The 25,755-nt window shown below is 44.2% G+C and overlaps 1 protein-coding gene across 3 annotated transcripts in view; it reads left to right on the top strand.

Moving 5' to 3' along the window:
* Positions 1-25,755, top strand: part of TEAD1 (TEA domain family member 1 (SV40 transcriptional enhancer factor)) — an 88,003-nt gene that overhangs the window by 55,160 nt on the left and 7,088 nt on the right. For 2 of the 3 annotated variants that reach the window (XM_009083965.1, XM_009083963.1), the window contains exons 4-8: positions 6,000-6,134; positions 6,326-6,372; positions 7,187-7,233; positions 8,887-9,011; positions 20,173-20,346. In XM_009083965.1, the coding sequence (XP_009082213.1) occupies positions 6,000-6,134; positions 6,326-6,372; positions 7,187-7,233; positions 8,887-9,011; positions 20,173-20,346 (528 nt within the window). Of the gene's footprint in view, positions 1-4,787; positions 4,800-5,999; positions 6,135-6,325; positions 6,373-7,186; positions 7,234-8,886; positions 9,012-20,172; positions 20,347-25,755 lie in introns of all 3 variants that reach the window. The other variant, XM_009083964.1, reaches the window with a different exon arrangement.

Below are 25,755 nucleotides of genomic sequence, written 5' to 3'. Positions count from 1 at the left end.
ATCACTGATGCGAAAGGAAGACAGGGTGAATAAATTCCAGCACCTCTGAGTGCTCATTGCTTCAACAAGGACCACTTTGGCAGCAGCCTGGACTGCCCCATCAACCTCCTTAGAAAGCTGATGGGCTCTTGCTGTCCTGGAGTGGATGCTGCCTGCATCTCCTGGTGAAGAAATGACCAAGAAGATAGGAAGAACTTCTTCTTACACATGAGACTTTTTACATGCATTCCATAAAGTGTGCTTGGCCCAGCAAAGTCCCTTTCCTGTGATGAGAAGTGCCTACAGTTGCTCTGCAGGGATGGATCCTTAGCCTGCAAGAAAGTGAAGTTTCACCTCTAGATGCTGTTGCTGCGTTTCAAGACCACTAGCAAAGAATCCCCCTCAGCCCTTCCAGGGATGTCACAAATTTTCATTCTTCTTACAGCAGGAAAACACTCCTATTTTAGAGATTTAAATCTTAAATTAGTGAGGTTATTAATATCTTCCTGAAGTTAGAGAAATTTAATCTCATGAAAACTGGAAGAGAGGCTGAGATCAAGTTGTCCTTGGAGACAGATCTGAAAGGCGTCTCCTCTTCGTGGCATTTCCTCTCATGCAGAGGCTGGAGGAAAGCAGAATTTTTACACTCAAGTGTTGTGTTTCCGTGTCAGATACACCAGTCCATAGCATTAGGTTGCAGCATTTTCCACCTTTGCACTGACAGGGAGCCAAAGTCACCTCTGTCCATTCAGGAGCAAAGATGAATTGGAATTTGTGCATAAACAGTTAGTAAAGGTGTTCACAGCAGGATATACATTTATCTTAGGCTCTCACAGCAGATTTTTTTTTTTTAGCATAGTGCAAGATTAATTAGACAGAGACAAAAGGAAACATTCAAATGCCTACAGTTCATATGTATTACATGTTTTAAAATCCATTATTCTACATTCCACATCGAGGGATGAAAAGAAAATATTGTTGTCAGTTATAAAATGCTAAAGATAGCTCTATACTTTTTAAATGAACAATGATAAAAGCCTTGAAAAATTCCCTTTGATGTGAATGGAGTCTTCAGCATTTTGAAATACAATAAGATGGATTAATTGCTACTCATTAGGCAGCAAGTTGGGACAGCTTTGAATGCGCATTCTCTTCTTGGCATTAGCTATTGCCTGGCTGAAATAGCCAGCTTTTGTATTTACTCCTGTCTTCTCTAATAATAAGCAAATTGGAGATCAGGGCTAGAAACACTGAAGTGCTCTCTATCTTTTGTCCAGAACAATTGTATATTGTCATGATTTGTTTATCTTTTTTGAGCTACAGCTAATTATTGCAAAGGTTATTTGAATCAATGCAAGATCTGGGCAACATCTGCAAAATTGCTTATTAGGAATCTATTTTATGTTCGTGTTACTGTAACGTCCATTTTGTGAGCAAATTGTTGTTTCTTATGTCTGTCTTTTTCTTGCAAGAAAAGTTTCGTATTTTAAATATTGCTATAGGTTTTAGGGTTTCTTGAATTAATACTGTGTTCTCTTGTGCTTTCTTTTCCTCATACTGCCTTAGATTTATTTTTTACCTTCCAAAGTCATAGATAACATGCAAAGCCCCATATATCATTCTGGCATAACAGTTTTGATTTTTTTTGCTCTAGAACTTGTTTGAACTGACTGATTGAATTATTCTTCTGTTTATGTTGGATTAAAAGCAAGTCAAGCACAAATCCTTTAGTGCTTGTCATGTAGAACTCTTGTTTCATGTGGGGCTTTTATAGATATTAAGGTTTATAATTGGATGATACCGGAGAATTATTATTATCTAATTTAACTATGTAAACCTCAAGGGCCTGATTCATTAAAAGTTATAGTCTCCTTGCATTAGATTCTTAGAGCTTACATCTTTTCTAAAACAAAGTGTGTGCAACTGCAGCCAGGAGCAGTCGGTTAAAACATGAACCAGGACTCGATCTCTGTTCCAGAGATGATATTTTAGGGATTTAGTGTAACTAGACCAGTTTTCCGCTGATTGTGCTCTCAATCCACCTTGGTAACATTCATTACTAATTATGTACCACAGGACAGAAGGCTTTTCTAAGGGGAGGGGAAGGCAGGAGTGTAGGAGTGCAACCTGTTGCCTACTCCAGTGTCATTCCTGGGCAACAACAGTCCCATCTGAGCTCATAAATAAAGTAGGGTCAAACCAGGTCAGGACCAGATGGGTCCCATCCGAGGAATACCTTAAGCTCCAGCAGGATTTAGTGATTCAGTAGGAGATACTGTCTCCCCAAGCCTCTGCTGAAGCTCAGCACAGGATTGCAGCACTCTGGGCCAAACTTCTAGTTTACTACATCAGTGTAAACTGCATTGACCTGAAAGGATTTATTCCAGCTTTACACAGCAGCAGAAGTGAGAGCAAAACCAAATCCTTTCTGTCTTGGACGAGATAGGAAATCAAAATCCTCAATTTAACTCTTTGCAGTTATTAAAAATCCCCCAACGTTCTGGTTCAGAGTAGGGCTGTTAACCCATTTGTCCTGGCCAAATTCCAACCTGGGTAATTACTGTAATCTGCCTGTTTAAATTACCCCTGCCGTTTTAATTGGATATATTACTTCTCTTGCTGCCTAAACTGTGATGTAATACCATTGTGTGTTATTAATCAGTTCCCAAGTTTCATCCCAGAAGTGGCTGCCTTGCAGTGATAGGGAGACTCGTTCCCTCCTGGTCACCAGTGGTCTCCATTACAGCATAAAAAGCCCAACATAGACTTGGTTTGAAGTGGCAGATGAGCTAATATTACAGTCTAAATAGACAGCTTTAAAATGTGGCTGTCCCATGTGTTTTTGAAGACTATGAAGTCTGCCTGATCATACCAGCATAGGTCTCCACCCTGCAGCTCTCCAAAATGCACCTGAAACTGAAGGTGTTCTTTGGCCAGTGGAGGTCAGGACCTCCTATGTATTTGACTCTGAATTTTATTTCTTTCATGTTTGAATGTGAAGTTACAGTTACTTTGAGAAAAACTGATCTTTTGACTATGTAGAGATTCCTAAGCCTACAAAAGGTGAAATTTCCTGTTGGTGTGTGTTGGCCTGAGGCTGTTGGTGTCCTGTGGTGCTGGCAGATTTGTCACCAGTGGGAAACTTTATGGGAGTTGTTGAAACTCCTCAAGACTAGCCCTATTGCAAGGACTGTATTTCTGAGCTGGCATTCTCTTCCTCTCCATTCTTCTGAAAATGTAATTGTCCAAAGAGGACGAGATGAATGAGGCCACCACAAAACACAGAGTGTTCTAAGGTGCAAGGCAGCAGTTTGCAAGAAGGGAGACACATCCCATATCATGGCAAGAAAGAAAAGATGTTTTCTCCCTCCAGAAATCCCTGTCACTGTTCCTAAAATTCAGGATCATCAGACTCACTGTAATGCTGGCTAAGAGCTCCACAGGACAGGCTAAGTGTCCCTCCTTCTGTGAAGAGAAGCTCTTGAAGGAAGTGTAAATCTTCACAAATTTTTCTTAGTTCGTCTCTTACTGTGGGATTTTTCTGCCGTAAGCGTTGCCATGTTGGGTGTCCAGGCCCCTATTTTAGTCCTTGGACAGCAATAACATTACAGAAAATAATGCACTTTAGTTGGTTTTGATGACTCATAAGGGAGAAATACATCATCTCCTGTAGGTGTGTGCTGCACTCAGGGGCTTAGCCAGGGAGTTCACATGGGTAAAGTGAGGCAAGATGAACTGTTTTATAGATTATAATCTACCTTGGGCTCATGCAACTCCCAGGAATGGACTGTTAGATCCCTAACAAAGTATCGATCCCCTGAGTGTTTGTTTTCATTATGGTCCAGCAGCAGGCTAAGTGTGAGACTTGCATGGTTAGACATTTCCAAGCCAGTTCTCCTTACAAAAAAAGGGGAGAAATGGAACAGAGAAATCTGGTGGGGCTAGATCTCCATGTTGCTTAAGGGCATCTTTCATTTTCATGTTTTCATGATGGAGAGTCCTTCTCATTGTGCAAGAGGGTAGAGAGGCCTGGAGAGCTGCATGAATCTCAGGATATTGCCACTTCTTAACACCCACAAAAGTATTTTTTGAGCCCAGTGGCCTAAAGCCATGCAAAGCCAGTAAAACATGCCATGCACAAACCTCCTCCCACCCTGGGGCAGGCAGAGATGAGATGAGTGCCAGTGATGGCAGAGCTAGGGCTGATGTGCAGCTCTGAACCAAGGAACTGGTTGTGGGTATATGGGAGAAATGACCGAGTTTTGCCCACACCCTGATGGATATGAGTGTCCTGCCCAGCACACAGCACCAGGAGCTGTTCTGCAGACACACTCAGCTGTGCTGAGGCTGTCCTGGGGCTCAGGCAGCTCAGAGGGCAGTGCAGGGGAGCCCAGAGGTGTCAGTGCTGCTCAGGCAGCAGAGCAGAGTTGTCCTTCAGGCTCACATCCTGCGAGGAGCAGAGGGGAGTGATGCTGGAGCAGCCTCTGCTCCACCTGCTGCTCTCCCAGGCTGTCCCACAGGGCTCAGGGACACAGCCAGCAGCAATCCCCTCATTCAGTACCCACAGCTTTCACACAGGCACCTGGGGGTTATTTCTCCCCAGTGTTTTGCTGTAGGTTTTCTTATTTAATCCATTTTTTCCCTTTTAATGAATCAGTCCCTAGATGAAAACAATGCATTTGTTTAAAGCTGATATTTACTGTTGAGCAAACTGCCCTTCCTTTGTCTCTTACTATTTTGTTCATAATTTGCTAAGAATCTGCTGTTCTACACAAGCATTTTAATAAACTGTTTGTTGTTGTATCCAGGTAACAAGCATGGTAAGTATTTTGACTAAACCAAGTATTATGTACCTTAGCTGTGCTTGGCAGAATTTTTGGCTAGCTTTTCCTGTACTTTCAGCCTGTGCTGTTTCTAAAGGAGCTATTCAAAGGAAGAAACTGCTCACCTATAGTACTACTATGTACAAGCTTTCAAGGGAGCATACGTGCAAAGTCATATATCATACATAGAAGCATGCATCTCCTGCCAGCATGCTTGCTACTTTGCTTGTAAAATAAAACCAGAAAAAAAACCTCAAAAAATATCCTTGCCTAATACTGCTTGTGTTCCTTCATTCTAAGTCACATAGCTAAGTGTTAGTACTCATTAATACAGTCCCTCTGGAAGAGGAACTCTGCTTTAGCAGATAGTAATAGTCTGTTATTTACCTGTTTTACCTGACCTGAGATATCCCCTTGGTTAACTGTTGCATTAAGAGGCTTTCCCTCTCTGTTCTGTGATCATACCTGATCAGCAGTGACTTGGACTCCAAGCACTGCTCTAATACAAGTGGCTGATAACACCCCACCTTGTCCTAAACTTGTTGCTATATGCTTGAAAACAGAAATTTTATGGCTGATGGTTTTCTTTGGGAACACTGTCAATCAGTAAACTACCACAATTGGAAATTTAAAAGGTTATCTACATGTTTGTGATCTAACTTACAAAGTACTCGTGGTAAAACTGAGTCCAAAATGTCTCTAAACCTGTAAGCATGAGGAGGAATCTGTCCCTGTTTGCGAGTCAGTTGCAGTTCTGTGTTCTCATTTTACAGTGTGATACGAAAGGCAAACTTCTCTTAGATCCAAATGATAGAGCTCAAATCTCAGTGCTCCCTGTCCTGCAGGCAGAGTGGAGCCTTAGCAGTCACCCCATTTCATCCAGCCTGCTTTCAAATCAGCAGAATTTGCCCAGATAAAAAAGTGGGCAGTAGTTTGCTCTCCCAGAGCTTCCTGCATGTTGGCAGAGCAGACTGTGAGAATTCAGGTCTACCATGCATGTCTGAGAGGAGGTTTTGCCTTGAGGTAGTTTGAGTGTTAGCCTCCATGCTGTATTTTTTTTTCCCCTTGCATGGTTTGCTATTTTTGCATTTTCTGTGTGGCTTTTTAAGTTTTCAGTTATGTGCTTGTAGCTGCAGTTATTTAACATCATTTGTTGTGCCAAATGTTTTAAGACTCCGTGTAATTGTCATATTAAAGGATCAGACAGCAAAGGACAAAGCACTCCAGCACATGGCAGCAATGTCATCAGCTCAGATAGTCTCAGCTACTGCTATTCACAACAAGCTGGGCCTGCCAGGAATTCCCCGTCCTACATTTCCTGGGGCACCTGGGGTAAGTTGTTAGCTGAGTCCCAAAAAAATCCCTGTATTCTCTAACAATGTCGAGTAGAAAACTAAGGCGGAATGAATGGATTAATGCTTTCACTGATGTTTGCAAAAGGAATCATGCTTGTTCAAAAATAGCCAAAAGCTTTCAACAAAGAGAACAATTGTGGGTCTGTTTGTTTGTCTTTCCTCTTCCAGTTTTGGCCGGGCATGATTCAAACGGGGCAGCCTGGATCCTCGCAAGAGTAAGTCTGAAAATGAAAATACCTTTCTCTATGCAGTGTGAGGCTTGTACACTTTGCTGCCAGAGCAGATCTCTGCAGCAAGAGCTTTCCAAAAAGGAGGGAAAGATAGTTGTGGGGGAAGAAAGAGTCTTTGCAGTGATGTGAACCCACATTCAAAGGGTTATAAGGGATCCCAAATCTCAAAGCTAAGGCTGAATGCCTGATGGGCACCCTCATTTTTCTCCCATTGCACAGTGAGGCTTAATGATAGTGCTGGGAAAGCAGCTGGGAAGGTTTAGTCTGTGAAAAGTTTCCAGCACAAACACGTCCATCCTCTTCCAAATATCTGAGCAGTGTTGGTGCAAGGGGGATGTGTTTACCTGCAGGGCAGGAGATGACTGCATGGGGCCCATTGGTGGGCAGTGGGTTTCAGCACCATATGGAGGACAAAGCCTTGGCTCCTCTGGCAGGTGGTACATTTTCTGCCCTGCCATGGGCTCTGGAGCAATGTTTCCCAGCCTTATTTCTTGGCTTCTCCTCACCTTATTCCACTGAGGTCCACGGAAGCCACCCGTGGCTCTTGGTTTGGGCAGGTCAGGTTTCCTGTTGTGTGACTGAGCACAGCTGAGCCCCTCACTTTAAGATGCTGGGTGTAATTCTCACCCCCCTCTCTCTCTACTACCTCTCTGCTGTCTGTCTGTTAAATGTGCTATGCAAGGAAGAGATATGTTTGTGGGTAAAGGTCACCAACCACTTGTTTTCTTACCCTATGTGACTCTAATGGAATTTACCGTGGCACAGTGTGTGATTTTTGTGTAACTCTTTATTTTTCCAGTGTGAAGGCCTATCCCATACAGCCATCAGTCACAGCTCCCATTTCAGGTAATCCTCCTTTTTATCCTCCAAAAAAACTTGAACTGTGCACCTAATGTGATGTATTCATTTCTGACATGGGCAGAGCCACTACTGCAGATCTCACATCCCTCTAGCCAAGTCAAACACCAATCCCATTGGTCTACTATCTGATTATATCTTATGGAAAATCAGGTTTGGGCTTTTTTAGGAGAGAAGCACTAATATGTATGCAAGGAGTTGTGATATGGGACCTCCAGTCAGCATTCCATACTGTAGGAATTGTTGTACAGAATTGTAATATGATGTGTTTCTTTTTAATGGCTGCATCTTGACTCTAGCTGTAACAAGAATACACCTTACTTTAGTTCAGACTGAGCCTAAAACCCTTCCAAAATCATAGATGCTTTGCCTTAAGTATAAAAGATCTCTGTGAATCTCCTTGTTTATAACTCTTCCCCTCCTGAAGGTCCTCTCTGCCTGGTACCACGCTGATAAGTACCTGATGTTTATTCTGACTTTCATTGCTCAAATGGATCAGGCTCTTCTCGTGGCTGTTTACCTGCTCCTTTTCCCAAGTTTTTTTCATGGCTGATTCCAGGAAAGATCCTTATTTCTTTGCAGATAATACCTCATTTTACACCTCCCTTGTCAAATGACACCTTGCTTCCGACTCTGTGCCGCAGGTTTTTTACTCTTACCCAGTTGTTTCTGATTTTCTAACTTCTGCTATTTCACAACTAAAACGTGGACACTTGCTATCTGTGACCTCTCCCTGGTTCTCAACCTGGTTCAGGATTATCTTTGTTCTCTTACCTTTGGTGCCTTCCTTGTGCCCGTGTCTCTCCCAAGATGAGTTCTGCCTTTGAGCTGCTGCCTTTTCCCTTTGCCTTTACTGTTTTCTTTCCTTCTCAGCTAATTTTCTACAATGAGAAGCAAGAGATAGCATTTATTCTTTCTCTCGAGGTGAATTAGAGATGGTGGTTAACATCCCTTCTCTACCTAGATCATGTCATTCTCTCTTTATTAGCACTTTAAAACCTTCTTTTTCTTTTTAGGGTATGATTCAGCTCTCTACAGTAATTATTTATTATTAGCTGTAATATAATACTGCTTAAAAGCTCCAGAAGAAGTCAAGACCCAATGTGCAAATACATAGTAAGAGCATCCCTGCCTTGGAAACCTTGTGCTGCTCTAAATAGGAGAGGGGAATTGAGAGTGGCAGAAGAAATAGGTAAAAAGTGAGATGATTTACTTGTAGCATGTGGCACATTAGGAGCCAGAAATGGAGACCAGTTCTCTTGACTCCCAAGGCACTGATATCTCCTGAGAGTCCTGGTGCCAGTTTCCGAGGAAGGGTCAGCTCTAAGCCTATGTGAATGTTGAAATCTCTGTAATGAAGTATATAATTTAAACAAAAATTCTACACTGAGTTACAGCCCTAAGGAAACAAAGCAGCAGATATTTTTTTCTTTGCACCATTATGAGCTTGCTGGTTTGAGACCTCTTTTTTCTTCATATTGTTCTGAGTTTTTCCAATTTTAACTCATTCGGAATTAATTACTTGCCCAAATTAATACAAATATCCAAGGGCTACATGCATAATTCCCAATTATATTTAATTGAGAAAATATAAACTGAGGAATTGTCAACTGCTTTGTGAAAATAGTCGCTTTATTTCAGGATTTGAGCCTGCATCAGCTCCAGCTCCCTCAGTCCCTGCGTGGCAGGGCCGATCCATTGGTACGACCAAGCTCAGGCTGGTGGAGTTTTCAGCTTTCCTTGAACAGCAGAGGGATCCTGAATCAGTAAGTATTGTGTGTACTGATCCTCAGCTTTGTTCCCCACCCTCTGAGGATGCTTTCCAGGGCTGAGTCTCAGGGGATACATCTGGTGTGTCTGTGTTCACTGCTGCTCAGTGTAGCACTCCTGTCACTGCAGGGCTGTTCCTCGTGCCCTCCTTTCCCCACTGCAGTGGTGAGAGGTGTCTGTGAGAGCAGGAGGGTTTGCTGTGCTGACCTAGTTTAGCAGGTGTACAAAATTGCATCGTGTTCTTGGCAAGAATTCAGTACTTGAACTCTAAGTTAAAGCCTAATCTATTTCCTAACAGAAGCAAAATTAAGGACTTGCACAGAAAGTTGCATATTGGATTTTTTTTTTCCATTTTATTATTTTCAGGAAGATTTTGGCTTTGTTTGGATTTTAGTCTGCATACTATACCTGCAAGGGTAGTTTATGAAGTTGGCTGTAATGTTTCATTTACTCCAGTAAGCCTTGAACCTTGATATTAATCATCAGATATTTACCGAGGACATTTGTTAGTAGCCTAGCACTGTTTTTACTGCCTCACAAAAAAATCAAAAGAACTTCTTTCAGCTCAAACCTGAGAATTTTTGCCGAGATAACTTCTGAAAAGCAAATACTGTTGTGAATTGGTGAGACAGACAGGCTATTCTTTTTTTTCAGACTCCTGGTAAAATACAGTAGTTTGGAGCAGAGAGAAGCTATCGTTTTCCCTTTATAATTCAACACTGGAAACCATAGCATTTATGGGCTCTGGCCAGGGGGTGTTATCCAGGGAATATTTACTCTGCATAATGGGGATTGGAGACATAGCCCAGAAACCTTACAACAGAGGAATGCTCCTGGCAGAGACACATCCCAGTGAAAAGACATCATATCTCAGCTATTCACATAGGAAATGCACAAAGTGTGTTGGTTTGCTGAATGTCACATTTTGCCAGGCTGAATTAACTTTGAGGGGGAGGAAATGTTTGGCAGCAGGTACAGTTATCTCAGCACTTACCTAACTGTTAGGTATTGCCTGGTTTCCCTGGAATCCCTTTGTCTTCCTGTGGTCTCATGGCAGTCCTGGCTCGAGTGAGCTCCAGTTTAGTGTCCTCCAGTCTGTTCTGCACCTAGAGTGGGATGTCTTCTGCAGCCCAAGCCCTGAGTTCCCCAACAGCAGTTGGTATTTGTGATGCTGGAACACGACACACAGGTTTGCCCATCACTCAGCCTTATCGACACGCAGCGTTTGGAGCACTTGGCTTGCTGACCTTGTGTAACGTGTCCTGCTGATTTATGGGCTCTGCCATATCCAGGTTGCTGCTCTCCAGGATGTGTGTGTGTGCCTCGAGGTTACTGGGAAAACAGGATGTGGCTGTGTAACACTCAGCATTACTGTGCTGGATGTGAACGAAATGGCATTTCAGTGCAGTTTGCTTTGCTGTTTTGCCAGGATACCACCCAGCCTGCCCTTGTGTAACGTGTCCTGCTGATTTATGGGCTCTGCCATATCCAGGTTGCTGCTCTCCAGGATGTGTGTGTGTGCCTCGAGGTTACTGGGAAAACAGGATGTGGCTGTGTAACACTCAGCATTACTGTGCTGGATGTGAACGAAATGGCATTTCAGTGCAGTTTGCTTTGCTGTTTTGCCAGGATACCACCCAGCCTGCCCTTTTCCATAGGTTTTTTAACAAAAAACTGTCTGCCCATGAACTTGCATTTCAGTGCAGTTTGCTTTGCTGTTTTGCCAGGATACCACCCAGCCTGCCCTTTTCCATAGGTTTTTTAACAAAAAAGTGTATGCAAACCCCATGAACTTAGATGGTGTAGAGCCTCTGTGGATCTGCAAACCCCATGAACTTAGATGGTGTAGAGCCTCTGTCTGTCTGCAGGGCTTTATGCAAAAGGGAGCAAACAAGAGTTCAGCAGCTGAATAGCTCCTATGTCTTTCCCTCGATGAAAACTCTCCCTCAAACCAAGCACACTCACAGCAGATCACATGTGGGTACCTGTCACACCACTGGTGTCTGTGACACGGAACCAGTCGAGTGCCATGAACATATTTGCAACATGACTGAGAGCCCAAACCCAGGAGGAGGATGCTGTGGTGGGGCAGAGCTGTGGGTCCTGCTGTGCTGTGGTGTGGGTCAGAGCTCTCATTTCTCAGGCAGGTGCAGCCTCTGGGGAATGCAGCACATCCACTGGCATTGCAGGGAGAGAAACACAGTTACCCAGGACAGCCCCATAAATACTGTAAAGCCTTTCTCGGAGCAAACTAATATTATTTGGAATTCCTGAGGGTGCAGAGGCTCAGTGGAGCTTGTCTCAGCTTGTGAGCACAGTGCTGAGAAACCCACCTTTTACAGGCAGAGCATTTCTGCAGGTTTACAAGATAAGCAAGAGAATAAAGCTACCCAGACTCGTTTTTAAAGAAAACCAGTTACTCCTGTGCTGTAACATTGCAAAAATGAGACAGAGAAAAGTCAATTCTCAATTTAGGTGATTATTTACACCAATGCTGCAGGTGCAGTAGGGCAACTCTGTGCAGGTGCTGTGGGGAGCCAAGGGCTGAGCCCCATCTTTCCATCACTGCCCAGGAAAGGGGAGTCAGGAGAAGGGGAAGTGTTGTTTAGATCAAATTAAGTAAATTTGATTATTTGGATCTTAAACAAGGGTCTAGGAAAAATCCCCAAGGCAGTGTGCCCAGCTCCCAGAGCAGAGGCAGAAGGATGTTTGCTGGGGAGGCACTGAGCAGGGACACTGGTGCACTGTCTGCACCAAAAGTACTCCTTGGAGGTGAGAGAACACCCTTAGCCTCGTTTAGTGCCAGTGCAGAAAATGGGAATTCTGTCTGTGGTTTTGTATTGGTGAGGCATTTTATTGCAGATATGGTTTGCACAGCATAGAAGGGATGGGATTTTTTTTTTATTACTTTTAAAATAGCAAAATCAGCAAGCCAGACAAGATTCATGTTTGCACAGTGCACACGAAGTCGTGTAGACACGTGCTGTGGTTGCAACATCTCCTTTGTGCCTTTGCTGACCTCAGAAATTAATCTATGTACATGCTGCTACACAGGAGCATTGTAAGAGTTCTCCTGTAGCTTCTGAAAAAAAGGCAATTATACTTTACTTGCACTTGCGACTTTACACAGCAAATGACAGAAAGTATTATTTGGTCAAATGTGCTTCCAACATTTCATTGAAAAAAGGTGACCCTTCTTCCCTCTCTCCCTCCACCCAAAATCAGAGCAGGAAGCCTCATAGCAGTGAGGACAAATAGACCAATTCTACCTTAAAATGTGACTTGGGAGTTCTTTGAGAAAAGCTTATTTCACATGGCTCCTGGGGCCAGGACTCAGTGATCCTAGGAGACCCCTTGGAGTCTATACTCCTGGAAAGCAATTAGAAACTTAGGTTTATCTGCCCAAGGTGACTCCCAGCAACTGCAGTGGGAATTGGTTGGAGGAGAGGGGCCTCAAACATTTCTGGGATTCTTCCAGTGGCAATTGGTGTTTAAAGGTACAGAAGACCCTCAATGTTATGTTGGTTTAGAGTGGGCATTCCAGTGGGTCTGAAATGAACTCCATAGAGTCCTGTCACTTTTTTCCCTTGTCTAGCCACAAAATTGTTCTGTTTACAAAGGTAAAAATAAGCCACCCTCACTGTAACTCTGCATGGCATGGGAGACAGAGGATGGCACAGCTGCAAAGCACTGGAATACTGACTCTGCAGTTAAGGGTAGATAAAATTGCTCCTCCTCTTACATGAAAATCAATTCAGTTTACAAATGTCAGGTTGTGTTTTCCTTGTGTGGCATTTGTGCTCAAGTACAACTCCTAAATGGTGCATAGAAGTTGCCCTCATAGATCCAAGCACCAGCATTTTACTTGCCTTGAATTATTGCCTGCCCTGTATAACTATATCCCCAACAGATGAAGAAGTTTATCTGCCCATCTGCTGCTCCAAGACAGGTTTTCCTTAACGGGGGCTTTTCACTTTTACTGTCACAGATGAAGAAGTTTATCTGCCCATCTGTTGCTCCAAGACAGGTTTTCCTTAGCAGGGGCTTTTCACTTTTACTGTCGTGGTTCTGTGAAAGTTCAGGACAAATGCTTAGACCAAGTAATCCCATGTTCCCTCACAAATATAACCTGAGTATGCAAGCAGATCAGAAAGGGCCTAAGCATTTGACTGCTACACTAGATATAAAATTCAAAGACTAACATGGAAATGATAATTCCAATTGTTTTATTTTATATGTATATTTTCAAGTTTGATTTTCAATCAGGGAAAACAACCTTACCACCACCCAGCAAAAAAATGCCCTTTCTTCTCTTCCTCTTGGAGGTTTCTCACTCTTGCTGTCACGTTACTTGCAATTGTGAGCACTTCAGACAGCTTTGCAGTTAAAATATCCACACAGGCTATAAATAACATGGCTGATGGGCATTTTCAGTGTTAGTCCACCTATCCAAACTGTCAGATTGTGTTAGGTCCAACTTCTTAAAAAGTGGTGAAGACGTAAAATATTCTTTATGTTTTAATTCAGGTTTTATTGTTGTTGTAAAAGGACTTTGTGAGCCCAGGGAGAATTGTGCCTGAGGACCAGAAATGGAAAGCAATTGCTCAAGGGTCATAAAAACAGCCTGCCATCATTAGCCAAATGCAGTAAACTTCACCAAAGTTAATCAAACCACCTAAGTGATGAAAAATAGATGAGATCTTTTCCAAAGGAGCCCGTCATCCTTGAACAATATCCATTGTTACAAGCATTGTTTGTCCTTTCTGTAAACAGTATAAAAAGCAGTTCAGCATTTCAGTAGGGAAATCCTTGGTTTGGTGTCTTTGTGATGTGAAAGGACAAGAAAGCAAAGCCACGTTAGGATGTCTTGGAGTGACAGACTCAGGATTTGCAGTCATTTTAATCTGAAATCAGAAGTTTTGCTAAGCACAAAGGGCATTTATTTTGCAGTGCTGGAGAGCCATATGTTGGGACACAAATGTCATACTCTGTGAAATGTTCATTTTCAAGTGTCTGTAGTGAGAAGTGCAAAGGAACCACATTAGGAGGGTCCAGTATTGACACAGGCTCCAATCTTGAAACTGTGGAATGGCAGCAGATTTCCCATCCAGTGATATTCCCAGGGACCCCATGGGGATGTGGTGGGAGGTCTGGGCCAGCTCCACCAACCAACCCATTTGCAGGGCCAGGTCATGGACTTTTCCTGGAGGATCCTGTGGTCTGAACACAGTGAAGTGGGTAGGGAGACTGGGCACCATTTGTTCCTCCAAGTTGGCCCACAGGTGGAAGGACTGCTGGAGCCTGGCTGTGCTCTCACTGCTGCTTCGGTGCACGCGCTGCCCCTTGTCTCAAACCCCACTGCTGCTGCCAGAAATGTACCTGCACAATTGAAGGTGCAGCTCCCCCAGCAGGGCCCCGTGGTGCCACCTCTGCCCAGCCCTGCAGGGTCCAGCCTGGCACCTGGAGGAGCCAAGGGGGTAAGGAGACTCCCTGGTGTTACAGTGCTCTGGGACTGTAACCACAGTAGGGTTGGACGTGGTGATCTTGGAGGTCGATTCTGTGACTCTGAGTGAGGAGCAGGAGTCATGGGCTGAGCTGGCACTGGCAGTGTGGTGAGCTATGACTGTGAACCCCCTGCACTGCCTGCCCCTCCTATGTGCTGACCCCCAACCCCTGCCCACCTGCTTGTCCCAAGGACTTTGCTCCTGGCTCTGCCTCTGCCCCACATCTTCCTGTCTCATCCGACCACAGCTTCCCCCACCTCCAGACCCACCCCAGAGCTGCTCAGCCAGGCTGCAAAGTCAGGCTCTCAGAAGTTGGGAAATGTCCCATGTGTCTGCTCTGCAAAGCAGGATGACATGCTCAGGTGTTTATTTGTTCCTGCTGCATTCAGTGGAGATGGAGATGGCCCTTCTTTGATAAGCAACTATTTAGTAGTTTGTTTTCTTCTGTTGTTGAAATGCGTGGCCCTGTGCCCTGCTCACTGCCTAACCTCCCCTCCAAATGGAATTAATAATTCCTCCATTTGCATTTCACAGATGTCCTAGTGCAGCCACGTTTTAGATGAAGGAGCATTATTACTCACACTTGACAAACCAAGAAGTTCAGGTGCAAAAGAATGAATGGGCCACTGATTTCGAGGGTCGCCTTTGATTTGTCATGAGGCTGATTTTGCAGAATACTTAGCATCATTGAGAGCTTCCTAGAGTTAGGCATAATTTTCCCATCTGAGCTCTCAGCACTTCTGGAACTGAGACCATAGTCTCAAATCAGACAGGCCAGAACTGAGGGATGCATCTTCACTGTTGCAGGAAAGCTGCTGAAAACGTGGTGTGAGCACCTTGTCCAACCAGCATTTTCCAAATCCCAGTTTCACACTGGGACTCCTGTGGCAGTAGCTGGGAAGGGTTGGGTCATGTTAAGGTGTCGGGGCTGGGAACTGCCCTCCCTCATCACTTACTTTGCTGTTTCTGCAACCATAAAGTAGCCAAATATCTCCTTTTATTTCACATTTCTGGTTCAATCCCTGCACAGATCCAGGCAGGAGGCTGAACTTGTGGAGGTCTATGAAAGACGAGATTGTCTATGCAGTTTTATCTTGGCATTACTAGCACAGAAAGTTCAATTAACATTTCACGTGAAAGTGTTAAAAACCTTAATAACAGGAGACTCTGGTTAGAGCATTAAAATGTCACATTTATATCTCCCAGTCTGCTTCAGTGGAGGACAACTGCAACAGGAATTTAAATATTCAGTTACTAGTGTTTTGGTAGAAATAAGAAAACTCGTTGTTTTTTTTAGGAAATTAAAGAGTGTCAGATTTATGAGATAGGGTGAGACAGCAGAGCTGAGGCTGGGCAGGGTGCAGGTTAGAGCCACAGACTGCTGATACACCAGTGACTGGTTTTCAGGCACTCCACCCCACCTGGCTCCTTCTCCCCCCAGCAGCACAGTCACTGCACAGTCAGAGGTGCATTTTTAAAAGATGGGTTGGACCAGTCTGTGGAGAGATCACTGCACAGTGCCAGGCACTTGAGCAGTGCTGATTGCTCCCATTTCAGCCAAGCTCAGTGTATTTGATCCCCAAAGAGCCAAGAGGCTGTTCTGTGTCAGGAGGAGAGCAGACCTGCAGCAGAGTCTTCTTCATGTCCTTCTTTGGGTGGTGGAGTTTCTTTGGGCATGGTATTTTCCCATAGGGATTTGTTGCTGCAAGTAATGATACAGGTGGCCTCACCCTCGTGGTTGTTCTAGAAATTTGCAGGAACCTGCAGATCCCATGGAGCAGCCAAGGTAACAAGGTGCTGTTATTAAGGGTGCTGCCATCTCCCTGTGCTGCTCCACTGTCCCATGGGTGCTTTGCTGTTTAATAAAAATCTTGGTCCTATACAGGTTTGTCAAACCTTGGAGTTAGGTCCAAAGGTGTGGGAACCTGCATTTCACGGGCCAAGAAGTCTGTTGTCTCAGAATATAAGTGCAAAATCGGTGAGGAGCTGTTATAAATACATATTCTGGCTGAGAAAACAGGTGTAGGTGGTTTGTCTTTGTTCTGCACCAGCTTCAAGGCTTGCAACCCCTGCCATTGGCAATTTGTCTTGGTTCTTTTAAATTCCTAAGAGGATTATAATTTTTCTCGTGGTATTACTTGACAACAGTCATATTTCATGGCTTTGCTGCATTCTTTGGATAGTTGGAATTTTTTTAAGGCAGGGAGCTTGGTAAGAGGCAGCCATCTCCAGGGCACGGCGTGTAATGCAGACACAGAACACATAGCTCAAAGTCTTCTTTGTATTTTTGTGTCGTTTTTTCCCTCTAAAAATACAGGATTTGACCTATGATAGTTTGCAGCATCTAAAGCACATTATTGCCCTGATGCCAGATGCAAATCCTATAAATGCTGTAGCATGAGTAGATTCCTCAGCACCTGATGAGCTTCAGTGACTCTGGAATACTCAGTCTAAAGCAGCAGTGAATTCTCAGTATAATGAGGGTGTTTTTAAGGTTTTCAGACACTAATGGGCTCAAAACTATAGGCATAAAACTTAGCTTCTTTGCCTTTACCGATGCATCAATTCCTGTCATGGAGGGTGTTTGTTCTAAAACGATAGGGATCATTTCAGGATCCATTTCTCTGCTCCCAATATCCCATTATCATTTGTGAGTTCGTAGAAATTATGCCATGTCTAATTAGGTTAGTAATGATTGTACTTAGCATAGGAATTGCAGCAACATACAGAGAAAATCATCACACATTGCAGTATCAAAATAAACATTTCTGCCCTAAGAATGTTGTCAGGTGATGTCATACCATCTGTCCTACTGTACCCGCTCGGAAATTTGGCTGCAGCAGCATCTGGTGCTTTGGCTAGCTCTGCAGACAACTGTGGTGGCTTTGCAGCTGCCTTTAACTTTGCTTTTATATTGAAAGAGCGTTAAGGCTTCGTGTTCTGTGTCCCTGTAAGTGTGTTTGCTTTTACTAAAGTTTGGATGCTGAGCCATTCGTATATTTTTTGGTTTGCAGAATAAGGTACAGTGTGTGAATTTTCTTGGGAATTTGCAGTTGCCAAACTGTAAGATATAGTTCTCCCTTCACTCCACAGCCACCTTTGGGCCTGGGGAGGAGAACACTTTCCTGGGCACAGGAGAATATGAGCCCTCAGTTCTGTTTGTATAAAAAAGTGATTATTTGTACAACCTGGAACAACTCCAGCAGAGAAGACTGAAAGGAAACAATCCCAAAATAAATAATGGCCTGGTCTCTAATGGTGGGGTTGGTTTTTCAAGCCCTTGCTGTGAATGAGAGGGAGCAGAGAGATGCTTTGGGGCATCTCACATCTGCAGGGAGAGCACAGCACTGGGCATGCCTAGGCAGGGTATGGGTGTGCTGGGGGAAGTGTTTTGGATTAATTTTTCAGGAGAGGCTGAAGGGCTTAGCTCTGCTGGGGAATTCTCATCATTTTCCTTGGAAAATGAAGGTGTTTGCCTGATTGCAGGTAGACTTCCATCGATAGCCATGTTCAGGGACCCAACCCTGTCCTTCTGCACATCACCCCTGGTAGCTTAGGAAAACAAGAGGAGCAGGTTTCAAGACTCTGTTTCTTGTGATTCTGGCAGTTCTAAGGTTATGGGGTGCTGAGACATTTTACTGAAATCTAACTTTTTCAGTAGTCAGCAAGATAATTAAGAAATGTACAGTCTGACTGTTAGCTCTTTACCCACAGCACTGCAAGCTGAATATGTGACAATCTTATCAAAACTCCAAAAGTTGGGGCCTTGGTGTTATGTACTCTCTTAAAATCTCTCTTCAGTCCACTTCTGCCACTGCTGGCTGAAGTAGCCTGCTAGAGCTGCCCCCAAGCTCTGTTGTGGTAGGCACTGGTGGTTGCCAACCAGTACAGTCATTGCCTGTGTCGTGTGTGAATGGTCAGTGTGCAAGAAAAACCAGTGCTGGGGGAGAGCTGATGGGCACACTCACCCCTGCACGTGTGCATCCAGCTCCCTGATTTCTCTGCCATGCCTCTTCTCCTCTTCAAGGGATAAAGCACTTCTTTTCACCACCTCTGACCCTTTGGGGTCCACACTCACTAACCAAAGGCTGGGCACATTTTCCAGTTGAGCACAGAATAAGCTGGGATGGCATTCTTTGAAAGAGGTTGCAAGGAAAATCCATGATATCAGTGCTCTCAGACTTGGACTTGTGCAAACACCTTCAGAAGATGTTGTGCTTCCCTTTTCCTTCCACAAAATTAAAAAAGAAATGCAGCCCTGTAAAAAAAACACAGCCTGTATCTAATTTTTGTCCCCACACACAGATGAGTGTTCTCTGGGTCTAAATTCAGATTTCACGGTGCTAGATGATTTTTTAATAGATTTCAATTTCATTTCCTAAGTGCAGAAATCTAGCCAGTCCATTTCCTTCTCCCCAGAGTTTTGGACATCTGCTAGAGAAGACTCTGCTCACACCAAAGGAGAGCTCTGAGTGGTTGTCCAATTCATTTAGATTTGTCATTTCAATTTGTTCATTCAGCAGGTACCTTGTAAACAAAATAGCTTAAATGAGGTTTGCTTTGGAGTTTTAAATATTTTATTTGTGCTTAGCTTTTGGGAATTGCCCCTTCTATATACAGCATCTGTTCAGTGTGACAGGGGTTGGTAGTGTTCATTGACTGCATATCAGCTTTCCTTTAACTGACTTAGCAAAATGTGTTGTGATCTGCATGGTTAAACCCCCCAATGTTTAATCCTGTCATTCTCAAGCTCCTTCACTCTGCTCACATAACCCTGGGAGGTGCTGATTGACTGGCAGAGGGTCCTCAGGGTTGATCCTTCCACTCTCCTTTCGGGTGCTGAAAGATGCTCTTGTCATGGAGCTGTGGCTGTTCCTAAAAGACCATATTGGGTTTGGTTGGAGGTTGCTGTGGATTTCACTGGGCCAAGGATTTCCCCCAGGCAGAAAAGGCATTGCAAAGGTGATTCCTGTGATTATAGTGAGGTGTGATGGGATGAAGTTAAGAAATAGGAAATTGAAGTTGAATGTGTTTTGGCAGCTCCCAAGGAAAGGGGGAAAGGTTTGGCTCTTTTATTTCACATGGGTCAAAATACTGGAGGACATACAAAGAGAACCACATCTGTAGGAACAGCAGTGCAGACTAACTGTCATTGTGGAGTTAAAAGAAAATCCCTTCCATCTCTTGTAGTGAAGTAGCATTAGCCTATGCTATAGATGGAGGTTTGGGGCTTTTTAACAGACAAGTAGGAGGTGTGTACGTGGGGGATCTGTGGCATGAGCAGAAATTCAGGCTCTGAGGACACAGGACATTAAAAGGCACTGTTTAAAGTGGCAGAAATAGGTTTTCCTTACGAACACGTTCATCTTATTATGCTGAGCAAAGGGCCCTTTGCCACCACAGGGTCGCTGGGTCTCTCAGTGTAAATTACCCCCTTGAAGATGACCTTGCTCTGGGGTTTGCACTAGACACAGGGTTTTGGATGCTGACCCTTGCTCACAGGGGTCTGTGACACAATCCCTGAAGTTGTCCATGGAAACCATAGTGCAGAAATTCCCAGTCCCAGGAGTAACGTGCGAGCACTCCCAGTCCCTGCCGTAACAACCCTCCGTTCTCTTCGTACAGCACTGATTTTCCTGTTTCTTTCTTGCAGTACAATAAACACCTCTTCGTACACATTGGACACGCTAACCATTCTTACAGTGACCCGTTGCTCGAGTCGGTGGACATTCGTCAGATTTATGACAAATTTCCTGAAAAGAAGGGCGGTCTAAAGGAGCTCTTTGGGAAGGGGCCTCAAAATGCTTTCTTCCTCGTAAAATTCTGGGTGAGTAAGACACGATGTGGAGGACCTCTCTGGTTGATAAGGGCTGTGTTTGGTGTGTCACACCCTTCAGGTGCTTGTGGAAATTTCTTCTGTTGTCTGCACCAGTGCAAAGCTGTGTACCCTGAGCCAGCCTTGACAGCTCCCCAGGAGTGTGTGCAGCAAAGGCAGATCTGCCTCAACTCTGCTTGGCAGAGCTGGGCAGGAGCCAACAGGTACAGAAAACCCCGTTTGGAAATGGGGAACTGCCATCTAGTGGAGCGAGGAAAAGCAGGGAAGGCACAGGAGTGGAGCCTGAGGTTTAGTTTTCAGAGGTTTCCCAAGTGTCAGTGCTGCCATCAGCCCACATCGTGCAGAGTTTGGACTGAGCGTGCAGCAGGACAGCTGTGAGGTGCCAGGGGTTTGCTTAAACCTTGTTTTTTGGTTGCTAGAGCACATCTGCTTTCCCTTTGCCTTTTTGTTAGTCAGCTATGGGACTCTGCTCCAAAAATTATCTCTCTTAATATCAGTTGTGAGCAAGGGTGAAAACCCAATTTGAACGGAGGGCTGAGATATATATTGATCTAGTTGTGATAAATTTCATGGTTACATCAGATTTTTCTTATTGTATTTACAAAAATCTCATGTTAGCAATGTAATAGTGTTTATCTACGTGACACGAAATACTCTGCACCTTCTAAATACCCCAGATTTCACATCTTTCTAAGAGCTTCTGTGGCACCAGAGCTAGAACTGGAAACTGGGATGATGACTCCCTTTTCTCAAATCTGGATGTAGTAGGGCTAAACCACTGAGAAGGAGCTGAGTTGGACTGCAGAAAAAAAACCTATGGAGAAATTCATGGGGCTTAAAACTGGGCATAGGAGCTGTAGAGCAAGTGTTTTGAGTGCTGGCTGAACAAAGGAACAGGGAACAGCAGAGAAGTGAAACACACTAGGCACCAGTGGCCTGGAACAGGCAGGTGGGAATGTAGAGACACAGAGAGAAGCAGTGGGAATAGGGAGCACTTGGGATAAGGAGCCAGTGTGGACACGTAGGGATGAAGTCACACAGCAGAAACAGTTATGTGAGAGGTGGAAACAGGACAAATGTAAGGGCAGAAGAAATCTGGCTGCAGAGGGACAGAGAGTGCACTTAAGGGTCTGTGACCACTGAATAGATTTCCTTGTGAAACTTTGGCTTGAGCAGAGGAGCATCATCTCACCCATCCACTTTGCATAACAAATGCTTGCAAAACCTGCTGGCAAAAGTGAATGTCACCTCACTTGTCTGTTCTCAGTTCCTACAGAGAATGACAAGCCTCAGACTTTACATTACACATGGACACAGCAGAGATTTGTGATGTGGTCATTGAGGTATTGTATGTTCTGCTTTTTTTTTCTATGTGGAAACTGATATTCAGGCATGTCGAATGCTCAGAGGTATATCTAAAGTCAGCAGAGGTCTTCTTTGAATCATTAAGATCTGTGTTGTGCTCCTGACTTTGAAAATTCAAGTGCCAGCCTTCTCTGCTTGGTCACCTACCAGCAGTGCACACCTTTAACAGTCTTGTCTCAGCTCCACATCTGTAGCATCAGGTGGTCAGTGACAAATCAGACTCAGGGCTGTTTATAAAGAATCAAGATCATGCCATTAAAAAACCTTTATAAAATTCTGTGTTCAGCACAGGTTTTGAGCAGTGTTCAGGAAACTGGGCCACAGGAATAAGAAAGACAAAGAAATGCTGCATAGATGCTCAGAGGGCAAGTGTGCAGTTGTGTAGCTAAAGGCTGTATCATGATGCAGTTGAGCAGTCAGGATGTGCAGGCAACTCCAATCCAACATTTCCTAACCTCACTGTGCCTTCCAACATAATGGTCTTTTAATGCAATTTTGTGTTGTATTAACTTAGAGATTAAAAAACGTACAGTGCTAACATCCTTCTGAGTTATACATTAAAAATGTGGTGCAGGCACCTTCCTGAGCCATGACCTTAAAACAGGCCAGTGGGTTTGCTCTCTCAAGGGAGTGAGGCAGAGAGGAGCTGCCTGGGGTAGAGTTTGAGTGTAGCAAGAGTCATGGTGAATACTTTTCTAGGATTAAACTCCATGCCAGTGCCCCCCAGGCCTATACATACCTAAAAATATGTCTAGGAAAAACACAAATGTCTGTGTAATTAGTCAGGAGAGTTAGATCCCAAACCATCAGCTCACTGTCCTTTATTTCTTTCACCCCAATAGGACATTTCTTCAGAAAAAAAAAAGGATGCTTGTTCCCATTTTTATCAGGAGTGCTGAGAAACTGTTCTGAACAGTCATATATCACCAGGGTAAAGCTGGCACAGGTTGTTGACAATGTTTTTGACCCTATTAGTAACTTCAAGTTTATTCATATGAAAATAGATTAATTTTTGGTTGAATTAAGTATTTGCTGCTGAATTGGTAACCACAGTCATCTGCTGCCTCTTCCTACTCTGGAAGTTAATCTTCTCCCAGATTCTCTTCATGATGTGGTTCTTGCTTAGTCCCAGTACTCTCAGCATTTACATAAGCACCTCCACCTTCCCATCCTTTCTCTTGTCTTTCTCCTTTGTTATCATTTAGCCATCACCAGTTTGCTCAGCACTTTAAGCTGGTGCATTCTAGGGGATGCACTAGCATTCCAGGGACATGTTTTGGTGGAATCTGTTTATAATGTGAGTTAAAGAGGAATGTGAATTTTGGTTGGGCACATAAGCAGAGGTGTGAAAGTGCTCTGAGGAGAACTGATGAAAGGAAACCAGAGTCTGAGTGGGAGAAGTCAAAGCAGTCCAGGGAAGGGAAGCAGGTGAGTGTTGTGGCATGTGAAGGTGAGGATTTGATGCCAGATGGGATGGTGACCCTGTAAATGGATGTAAGAGAAGTTAACCTGTCACTGGAGGCAGCAAAAAGGGTATTTTGTTTAGCCATCAAATTTAGTGTGGAATGGAAATATGGGAAACAGGATGACCGCAGATGAGTAGTCGCAGTGAGGATGACTAAGGCAGAAAGAAACTGAGCTCTGGTAGCTGGAAAGAGTCCTCCTCTTGCTCTTTCCAATTTAGATCTGCTCGAGGCTCCTCAGCAGCATGGCTTTCCCTGTTGTCCTGGTTTTAGTAATAAGGTTTGATTCCAAAAAAGGTGGGAGGGAAAGGTCTGAGATCTTGCAGAAGGCATTTGGCAGCTGTAGAGTTGACTTTGCAAGGCAGCACTGGAATGGAGCACAAAGCAAAGTGTGCTTTGCTTTGCAGGGCTTTATTGGTTCACACAGATGGTATCTCATGTGAAACACCTCCTGGTGCTGGGGATGGGTGAGCCTCTGGCCTCGGTCCTGGTGACACATCTGGATGTCACACTTTGGGCCTCTTTCAGTGCAGGAGGTATAAAAGGCAGAAAAAACTCCTTAGACACCACCTGAACCAACCAGCCTTACAGCCCCTGAAATTCCCTGCTCCTTGTCTTGCCCAGTGCTCTGCCCCTCAGCTCTTCACTCTGGCACGAGGCTGATGGTTCACCTGTCCCACTCACATCACCTCCCTTTGAATCCAGCACCTCTCAGCCACATCCCCAGCAAATGCCTTCATTTTGACTCTGCTGTTATGATCACATCCATCTCCATCAGTTCTGGTTTCTCCATTGCCTCAAGGCTGCTGCTCAGGGAAGACACAGCTCCTACCTCCCTTTATGTCCCTGCAGCTTTGCTTGCCCTGTCTAGTGCTAGTTCATCCCACAAACCCTTCTCACTTCTGGGAACACTTGTAACGTTCATTTTACAGTATGTATCTGTCCACCACAGCCTAGACTAAATTATTCTGGTGTAGCTGGTTATTTCACTCTTAAGATGCTGCCTCAACCCCTGACTGTGAATTTCGAGGTAGGGATTTTGTCTTTGCATGACTTTTCTACCACCTCCAACACTGTGCAGTGAGTCTGTGCCTCTGTTGGGATCCTCAGTGCTGGTATAAGCACATCTTGCCATCACGTAGCTGTGGATGTGGTGTCTGATGCTGCCAAACATTCTGTGCCGACCTGAACTTTGATTTCTACAGCTATGGGAAGGAAATACATCTGAAGGGAGAAGGGATTTTTTTCTCCTTAGTGGCATAGGAAAAAAACCAACTGATAGAAATTAATGTTGGGTTGTCAGACTTGCTGTTTATTTGATCAACAGGCTTAATTTTAAATGCTTACAGTAGCTTGAACTATTCTTCAAACTGAAGAAAGCTTAGTCAGAGCTCAGTGCAACTCTGAAATAAAGACCCAAACTCATCTGAAGATGCGTGGATGATATTAATTGATGTTTAAAATGAATGCCTCTATTTGCAGGAATCTGCAATGCAAACTAGGAGTTTTAGAAAGTAATGCATATTATAATTAGGGCAAGCTTTTAAAGATGCTTTGAAGTCCTAAACATTTTTGAAATTCAAATGTGGGATGGAAATAAAGGAATCTACACAATAAAGGGGCATTAAATTATGTCTCCCAAAATTTCACTGTTTTATAGATGTAAATATATGCCATAATTAGTGGTAAGTAACATGAGGAGGATAGTTAAGTTTATTCCTATTCTCATTCAAAACAGCTGTGGCATGAAAAATAATGCTCCTTCTCTTTGTGATACACTGGAACAAACAATTTACCCATGTAATCAGTGCTCAGAAATGGCTTGTGCCTGTGGTCTCCTCCCACCCCCTCCTGAATTTATCCCCATGTGCCTCCAACTGTCTTAAAAGGTGCAGAGATTCTTTGTGCCCTTCATTCACACACACACAATTGTGGCTGCTGCCTTTTTTTTTTTTTCTTTTCCCCCTTTCTATTTTTACATGTCATTTATATTGCATAATCTAGAATCTTGGATTTCCCTCCACACATCCACACACACACACACACACACACTCGCCAGCTTGACTGGCAAATGATGTGAGCTCACAAATGGGACAGGGAATGTGAATGGGTCTATGGGCAGCATGCAAATGTATGCAAAACAAATTCGATATGGAAGAAAGCAGACACCCATTTTCCTTCCCCCATCACGTGAGGCTGAGGAGGACCCTCCACAAATTGCTGCGGGGGCATTAGTGCTGGGGGAGGATAATGAGCAGCTGGGAAGCTGGAGCAGCTTGGCCTGTCCATCACAAACCCAACCATGTGGCAGCCCTGGCTGCAATTCCGGAGCTGCGGCGAAACCTGCCAAGGGCCCAGATGCTCCCGTTGGAAAAAATTGCTTCACAACTTGGAATCCCTGCTCGTTGGAGAGGAGGAGGGGAGGCATGGTGCAGTCAGATGAGTAACACACCTCCCTGCACTCAGCAGTTGTTCAAACCTACGTGTTGTTAGTAAGTGACCTTATGTGCTCAATGCTAACTACTGAATGCCAGTGGAGGTTGTTCTGGCCCTCCCCGAGTCCCACTGTTTC

The sequence above is a fragment of the Acanthisitta chloris genome, unplaced genomic scaffold (genome assembly GCF_000695815.1).
Source record: "Acanthisitta chloris isolate BGI_N310 unplaced genomic scaffold, ASM69581v1 scaffold11601, whole genome shotgun sequence".
NCBI classification, from domain to species: Eukaryota; Metazoa; Chordata; class Aves; order Passeriformes; family Acanthisittidae; genus Acanthisitta; species Acanthisitta chloris.
Note: the sequence above shows the minus strand (reverse complement) of the source record. Positions and strands in the feature narration are given on the sequence as shown.